This window comes from Nyctereutes procyonoides, unplaced genomic scaffold (assembly GCF_905146905.1).
Source record: "Nyctereutes procyonoides isolate TBG_1078 unplaced genomic scaffold, NYPRO_anot_genome, whole genome shotgun sequence".
In the NCBI taxonomy this organism is placed as follows: Eukaryota; Metazoa; Chordata; class Mammalia; order Carnivora; family Canidae; genus Nyctereutes; species Nyctereutes procyonoides.
The window spans coordinates 86,335,537-86,344,489 of record NW_026575125.1 but is presented as its reverse complement, the minus strand read 5'-3'; the positions used below and the strand labels follow the sequence as shown (position 1 = coordinate 86,344,489).

Below are 8,953 nucleotides of genomic sequence, written 5' to 3'. Positions count from 1 at the left end.
CAAACAAATACACTTAGGAGGTGAATTTATGGCAGCGTTCAGGAAACAGGGCAAGCCAAACCATGAATTTGCATTCTGTGTCATTTGGGATGCTGGGAAGCCTGACTTGCTTACAACTGTTCTGGTAAGCTCTCTTCTCTTCTAGTTGGGTAATCATCGATCGCCCTTCTTGCTCTTTGTTGATTTCTGACATCTTTGAATAATTATCATTTTCAGAGTTTTGGAACAAAGGGGAAAATGCCTTGGCCCCAATATCCATCCCTTTCATACCACTGAACATGTTATTGCTTACTAGAGTCTTGGTTCTCCTTTTTCCCCTGAGGACATAGGTATTGAAAAGAGAATTGGCTCAAGCTCACTGGTCTTACCCGTCTGATATATGGTTGCTAATATGATATGATTGGCCAGACAGTTTAGGTATAATGCTGTGGCAGTGTGGCCACAGAATTTTAATTTATTCCACAGACTCTTTCACTATTTTATTACTTTCGCCCCCTCGGGTCCATTTTTTTTTATTTGTAAGGAAAAAAATTACAGTCAGGTTATAGCTATATGGCACTGCCACATCAGCCATCTTGTATTCAATTTTAATTTTTGACTGTCATAAAGTCTAAGATTTAAAGTACTGATATGAATCATTCCAAGATGTTCTGCTCCTTAAGGCAGCATAATAGCCAGACCCTACAGGTTCCCAGTCCAGTTATTTTTTTTTTTTTTCGAGAAGGCTTTATTGTTACGGGGGTGGGGAGGGGGTCAGTCCTTCTTGGCGGCCGCTTTCCGCATGGCCGCCAGCACGTTGCTCAGCTCCTCTCTCTTCCTCTTGGCGCGGATGTGCGTCCCGACCCGCTTCTTGATGAACTTGAGGGCGCGCTTGTCCTTGGACACCTTGAGCAGCTCCATGGCCCGCCGCTCGTACGGGGCGAAGCCGCACACCTCCCGGATCATGTCCCGCACGAACTTGGTGTGCTTGGTGAGGCGCCCGCGGCGGCGGCTGTGCCTCGGCTTGCTCACGTTCTTCGTCACCTTGTGGCCCTTGTTGAGGCCCACGGCCATGGGGTAGCGCAGAGCCATGGCTGCAGACGGCTGCTGCTGCTCGATGCTCCGGCGGCGGAAGGGCCCCAGTCCAGTTATTAACGTAATTCAGCCAGCCAACCAGACAGGCAGTGATCCAGTCCATTGCTCAGCCATTGAACCCCAACAAAAAGCTAATTTCTTCAGTTACAGCAATCTTGTTTAAAGGTTTATAATTTGTGTAATGCTCTTTGAACAGACTAGTTTTCCAGAGTGCATCTGGAAAGTGTGTCTGGAAAATGGAGATGCTATGGAAAACAGAGAAATAAACGTAGGGAAAAGGGGGATCATCTTCAGATGCGTTCACCATGTTTCCCTACAGTTCTGTTTTTAGCATTTGACAACACAGTCTGCTCAAGTCTGCAGGCCGTCATCATTCCTTCCATTCATCTCTAAGCAATTCATCATCATCTCCAAAGTGTGTTTTGATTTGTCCCACTCATGGAAAGGATACACCCAAGGTTGGAGGTGAAATATGGTCAGAGAGTATGACTACAAAAATTAAATGCTTGGCTTTGTTCATGGATGCTCCCCAAGTTCGATTATGTACCTCCAGGTTTCTGCCACATGCTATTCTGTCCTTTTTGTACAAAAACATTCCTTGATTCCCTTGCACAACTGATTAATTCTTCAAAATCCTCTGAGATTCCAATCAAGTGTCACTTCTCCTAGAATGTCTTTCTCGACCTCTCCCCTTTAGATAATAAATGATACAACTCCCATTTCTTAGTATTTCCTGTTAGCTGGAAAATGTACTCTTTTTTTGAGAGAAAGAGAGAAGGAAGAGTGGGAGGAGGGGCAGAGGGAGAAGAAGACAGAGAATCTTAAGCAGGCTCCATGCCCAGCATGGAGTCTGACACAGGGCTCCATCTCACAAACCTGAGATCATGACCTGAACCAAAATCATGAGTCAGGCACTTAACCAACTGAGCCACCTAGGCGCCTCCAGAAAATGTACCGTTTTCAGTCATTACCCTTCGTAACTCTCCTTAAGTCATTGTTTTATTCTCACAACTACATTATGAGATAGATGTTAATGCAATCAACCCAAGAGGGAACTGCCACTTAAAGATATTACATAACTTTCCTAAGACTACACAGTTAGTACACAGTAGAGGTAAGACTTGCACCCAAATTCTGTGGTCTGTATTTTAAGCCCCTGTGGCATCGTTTCCCAAAGTATGGCACATAAGCCACTGTTGCAATGGGAGATGATTTGAGATGGTGCAGGACATCTTTATATGAATACTTTTCTATTTATGCATTTTTGTGAAACAAACATATAGAGAATAAGAAAACAAATCAACTCCCAGCATTTTGCCAGAGATGCTTCATATTTTTATTTGTTTATTTTTAAAGTTTTAAAAATTTTAAAGTAATCTCTATATCCAACATGGGGCTAGAACCTACAACCCCAAGATCAAGAGCTGCATGCTCTACCGACTGAGCCAGCGAGATGCTCTACTTCATATTTTTGTTTAAAGGAATACAACATTATATATACAGTTGAAGATCTCTGTTGATGTTCCCTAGATTTCATTCCTCTTCAGCCCTCCTTAGAGGTAACCACTGTCCTACATTTAGTGGGTATATTCCTTTACAAGTTTTTAAACTACTGCTAAGTGCATATTTATCAATATACAAGATGCAGTATTGTTTTGTTTGTCTTCAGACTTTATGTAAATAGCATACCATATGTGTTATTTTGCAACTTGTTTTGTTCACTCCACATTTTGTTATTGATATTTATTTGATACACACAGTTTTTGTTCCTACATTTTTTTTTATGATAGTCATACAGAGAGAGAGAGAGAGGCAGAGACACAGGCAGAGGGAGAAGCAGGCTCCATGCACCGGGAGCCCGAGGTGGGATTCGATCCCGGGTCTCCAGGATCGCGCCCTGGGCCAAAGGCAGGCGCCAAACTGCTGCGCCACCCAGGGATCCCTGTTCCTACATTTTAAATGCTGTAGACCATTCCATTATATCAATGTCAGATTTATTTATACATTCTTCTTGACTCACGTATAAGTTTTTCCTAATGTTTGATATTACAAATAATACCATACTTAACATTCTTGTGCATGTAAGTTTCCTTGTGTACATGTGCTAGATTTTCTCTAGGATACAAACAAAGAAGCAGGCTTGCTTGGTCATAGGTTATATGCATCTTCAAATTTACAAAACATTACCAAGTGGCTCTCCAAAATTTATCATTTTACACACCCACCAGCAGTTTATAAGAATTTCCTTTTCTCAAAATCATTTCTTAGTTTTTGCAAACCTTGTGAGTAGGAAATGTTATTTCATAGGGACTTTTTATTTGCATTTCCTGATACTGGGTTGAAGGTTGAAATAAGGTTGAAGGTTGAAGATCTTCTCATAGGTTTATTGTCCATTTGGATTTCTTCAGTTGTGACTTGTCCATTTTTCCTTTTAGAAATTATTTACTTAAAAAGTTATATCCAGGGATGCCTGAGTGGCTCAGTGGTTGAGTGTCTGCCTTTGGCTCAGGGAGTGTTCCTGGTGTCCTGGGATCGAGTCCCACATCAGGCTCCCTGGGGAGCCTGCCTCTCCCTCTGCCTATGTCTCTGTCTCTGCCTCTGTCTGTGTGTCTCTCATGAATGAATAAATAAATAAAACCTTTAAAAAAGATTTATCCAGTAAAATCCATTCTTTTTAATGTACAGTTTTATGAATTTTGACAAATGCATGGAGTTGCATAATCACCACTGAAGACACAATATAAGACAGGATGCCCTTTACAGTCAATCCCTCTCAACCCATGATCCCTGGAAACTTATTTTCTATACCAATAGCTTTGTCTTATCTCAAATGTCATATAAATGGAACTATACAGTATGTATATTTTTAATGTTTGGTTTCTTTGACTTAGCATAATGAATTTAAGATTCGTCCATGTGATGCATTTCAATAGTTATTTTTTGGTGCCCATGTGGCATTCCATTGTATGGATCTACTGCACTGTTTATTTACCAGTTGAAGGATTTAAAGATGCTATGAAAGTTTGCATATAGGTTTTTGTGAAGCATAAGTTTTTATTTCTTGTTGGGAAATACCTAAGAGGAGGATTGCTGGGTCATATGGTGGGTATATATATATATATATATATATATATATATATATATATATATTCTATCCATCATCTATCTTCTGTCTCTTCTTGTTTCAATCTGTCCTACACAATTGGGCCAGATTAATCTATATAAAATATTACTTTTCTCATAAAAGTGTCATTGTTCCACAGTGCTTGATAAAGTGAGCACAAACTCCCTATTCAATGACACAATATGGATGCAATCTACCTTTCTAGTATAGTTTAAATGCAGAAAACATATCAATATAATTCTCCACATGAATAGGCTGAAGGAGAAAAACATTGGGGAACACAGCTCATTATTTGAAGAAAAATATAAATGAGACCCTAGCTAACTCCACATACAAAGATACACTTATTGGATTAAAGTTCTAAATAGGAAGACCATTTGGAAAACAATCATTATCATTCACCAGATCTACAGACTATAGAAGAAAAAACATATGATCATCTTGATAGATGGAGAAAATCCATTTGACAAAATCCAACAAACATTTATAAAAAAATATTAGTGAAAATCTTAGCAGGCTTCAAAGTTAAATTTATTAATCTGATAAAGAAAATTTACAAAAAAAAAGAAAATTTACCAAAAACCCTACAGCTTTTATATATTTAATGGTGAGAGACTGAATGCTTTCTTCCTAAGACTGGGCACAAATCAAGAATGTCTGCTCTTACCAGTGTAATACAACATCAGACTGGTAGACCTAGCCAGTGCAATGAGGCAAGAAAAAAAGTGCACAGATTAGAAAGAAAGAAATAAAACTATCTCTATTCACAGAAGACATGATTATCTTGCATAGAAAATTCCAAGGAATCTATAAAAAGGCTTCTAGAACTATTAAGGGAATTAGTATATTTGTAGCATATATAAATGTTCTTTCTTTTTTTTCTATATGTGAGCAATGAACAATTGGGTTCAAATTTTTGAAAAATAGTACCATTTATGATAACACCAAAAATTTAAATACTGAGATATAAATCTAAAAAAATGTGTAGGATCTCTATTCCAATATCTATAAAACACTGATGAAAGAAATTTAAAAATTCCTAAATAAATGGAGAGCTATACCATATTTATTGATTGGAATACTCAATGTGAAAAATACATTTGAAGTATCCAATTTGATAAGATTTGACATTTGACATACATACATATATGGAGATACATGTACCTATATATCTCCAACACCACAGTCATGATAATGGACATATCCATCACTTCAAAAATGTTCCTTTTACTCTCTTGTCCTTTCTGTTTTTCCCCACTCTCCACTCCTGTCCCCAGCCAACCACTGATCTGCTTTCTGTCATTATAGATGCATTTTCATTTTCTAGAATTTTACATAAATGGAATCATACAGTATATATTCTTAATTGGTCTTATTTCTTTCATCCACATAAGTATTTTGAGATTCATCCATGATGGCACGTTAATCTATTGTTCACTCCTTGATATTGCTAAGAATTCTATTGTATGGATATACTGTAATTCACCTCTTCACGGAAATTGTAGTTGTTTCTTGTTTAGGGCCATTACAAATAAATTCAACAAAAACATTTGTGTGTTTGTACGAACAAATATTTTCATTTCCCTTGGGTAAATATATTGGAGTAGAACAGCTGGGTAATATGAATGGTATATATTTAATTTGTTACAATGTAGGAGAGTTCCAGTTGCTCAAATCCTCTCCAATAGTTGGTATAATCAGGCTTTTTAAAATTTTAGACATTCTAATAGATGTGTAATCAACTGACATTTGACAAAGGTGCAAAACCAATTCATTGGTGAAAGACAGTCTAGAACAATGAGATATCAATACACACAAAAAAATAGAAGTTTGATTCAAATCTTTCATCCTACATAAAAATGAGCTCAAATGAAAGCACAGACCTAAATATAAATCCTAAGAGAGTAAAATTCTAGAAGAAAGGATTGGAGAAAGTATTTTTGACCTTGGGTTAGGCAAAGTTTACTTAGATGTGACACCGAAAGTACCATCCATAAAAGAAAATATTGGCAAATTGAATGCCATCAGAATTTAAAACTTCTGGTCTTTGAATGACTGTTAAGATAATGCGAAAAAAAGCCACAGACTTGGGGAAAATATTTGCAAATTGAGTATCTGATAAAGGACTTGTATTAACAATATTATTTTATCAATAATAAGGAAAAACATAACCCAATTCAAAATTTGGACAAGATTTAAAGAGACACTTCACCCAAGAAGATGTATGGTTAGCAAAATGCACATGAAAAAATGCTGAACATCATTAGTAATTAGTTAAATACAAATTAAAACCAGAACGAGATGTTTCTATATATTAATGGCCAACCTAAAAAAAAAAATCTCTGATAATATCAAGTGTTGGTGAGAATGTTGAGCTGGTGGGAATATAAAATGGCACTACTACTCTGGAAAACAGCTTGATAGTTTCCTATAGTTAAACACATACCCCTGGGGGCCTGAGTGGCTCAGCGGTTGAGTGTCTGCCTTCAGCCCAAGGCATGATCCTGGAGTCCCACGTTGGGCTCCTGCATGGAGCCTGCTTCTCCCTCTGCCTGTGTCTGTGCCTCTCTCTTTCTCCCTCTCTCTCTGTCTCTGTCTCTCATGAATAAATAAAATCCTTTTAAAAATGGGTTCAGAAATATCTGTTTTGTTCAAATTGTCAAGTTATTTAGTCACACTATGTATCCTCTAGTGAGAGTTCACAAAGACCAATTGGATTAATTCAAAAGTAGCATAGATGGTCCTCTTAATAGAAAGGTTCAATTTTTGTGTCATAATTCAGTCTCAGTCTGACATCCTCCAAGGGATAAAAAGTTTTTAAAAGAGACTAGCCATCAGCCAGAAAGATTCAAGATAGCAATGTGCAGAGTGAATACATAAGAATAAACACATTTCAGGAGGAGTTCCTCATTTTAACTAAAGAAGATAAAGACTTTGCCCATTTTATAATGTAATCTCTTCTTGTAAGCGTAAAACTTTTGAATGCATTTGTTGGGCAATACATTTCTTTTTCTTTTTTCATTTTTCAACCAAATCAACCTGTAGTTTTTTGCTAATTTTAGAATCATCTGAATTTTAGGGATGTGAGGAATCTGTAATTAAGCTATAAAAGATTCAGTACAGGTGATATTGTATGCAATATTATGTACAAAATGAGATAGAGAATAGCCTAATTACTATAAAACAAACATTTGTAATACTTGAGTATAGGTATATGGAAAAAATCTATCTGAATCATATATTTGATTACAGTTGAGCGTTGGTTCTATTCATAGCATGTGTTTCTTTCTGTACATTTCTATGTACATTCTGTGTATTCTCCACCTCTAACCATGCAACTGTATGCCAACATTACCCAGGCATCCTTCTTTCCAAACACCAAACTTACATCCAGTTGTCTTTTGGACATTTCTACACGGATGTCCAGACACAAGACTGTCGTATATGGTTGTGCAGACTATGTACTATACAACTCCAAAGTGAGGTGAGCCATTTATATTGACTGCCATATAAATATTGCCTCTTGGAGTTGTGAAACACAGATACCTTGTCCATGGACAACAAACATCCAGAATTAAATTTACCATGTCCTTCCACCAAAATGAGCTTATCTTGCTGAGTCCCATTTCCATTGAACTAATGTAATAGCATTGCCTTTTCTCTCTTACTCAGCTTTGATGTTTGGAAGTCTTGTGACAACTCCTCTTGCGCTCTACATTTAATCAGTGGCTGAGTCAAATAGATTCTTACTTTCAAATTGTCTATCAGGGGCATCTGGGTGGCTCAGTGGTTGAGTGTCTGCCTTCGGCTCAGATCATGATCCTGGGCTCTCTGCGGGGAGCTTGCTTCTCCCTCTGCCTATGTTTCTGCTTCTCTCTGTGTGTCTCTAATGAATAAATAAATAAATAAAATCTTTTTTTTTAATAAGGTGCCTATCAGATCCACCTTCCTTTCCCACTAAAAACAAATAAACAAAAACCCTGATTCCCTTGTTCAGAATTATAGAATTGTACATTTGACAGCAGTAATGACTTTATAGATCCAGGCAAAATTGCCCATTTTACAGATGAGGTAACAAGTCAAGAGAAGTTAAATGACTTGCTGACAGTTGCATATGTAACTAGTATCATGACAGAAATGGGATTAGAATAGGAATCACCTAGCTCTCATGCCCCTAGTCCTTTCACTATAAAATGATGATCTCATTTATCCACCGCTGAGCCACCCAGAGATCCCTGAACCCATTTTTTTTAATAAGTGCTGACCTTCAAAGTCAAAGTGTGATCCTCTTGGAAGATTTGTTTACCCGTCTACTCCTTAATTCATGAAATCTTTAGGTACTGAGCCAGCGTATAAATTAGGCATGGAAAATATCATTCTCAATGGGGAAGCACTGGGAGCCTTTCCCCTAAGATCAGGAACCAGACAGGGATGTCCACTCTCACCACTGCTATTCAACATAGTATTGGAAGTCCTAGCCTCAGCAATCAGACAACAAAAAGACATTAAAGGCATTCAAATTGGCAAAGAAGAAGTCAAACTCTCCCTCTTCGCCGATGACATGATACTCTACATAGAAAACCCAAAAGCCTCCACCCCAAGATTGCTAGAACTCATACAGCAATTTGGTAGCGTGGCAGGATACAAAATCAATGCCCAGAAATCAATGGCATTCCTATACACTAACAATGAGACTGAAGAAAGAGAAATTAAGGAGTCAATCCCATTTACAATTGCACCCAAAAGCATAAGATA

The 8,953-nt window shown here is 37.5% G+C and overlaps 1 protein-coding gene across 1 annotated transcript; it reads right to left on the bottom strand.

Annotated features, from left to right (window-relative positions):
- Nucleotides 1–709: 709 nt before the first annotated feature.
- Nucleotides 710–1,115, bottom strand: LOC129518483 (60S ribosomal protein L36). The gene has a single exon (XM_055338638.1). It carries the CDS (start codon nucleotides 1,069–1,071, stop codon nucleotides 754–756), a length of 318 nt encoding a protein of 105 aa, XP_055194613.1. The 5' UTR covers nucleotides 1,072–1,115; the 3' UTR covers nucleotides 710–753.
- Nucleotides 1,116–8,953: the final 7,838 nt, after the last annotated feature.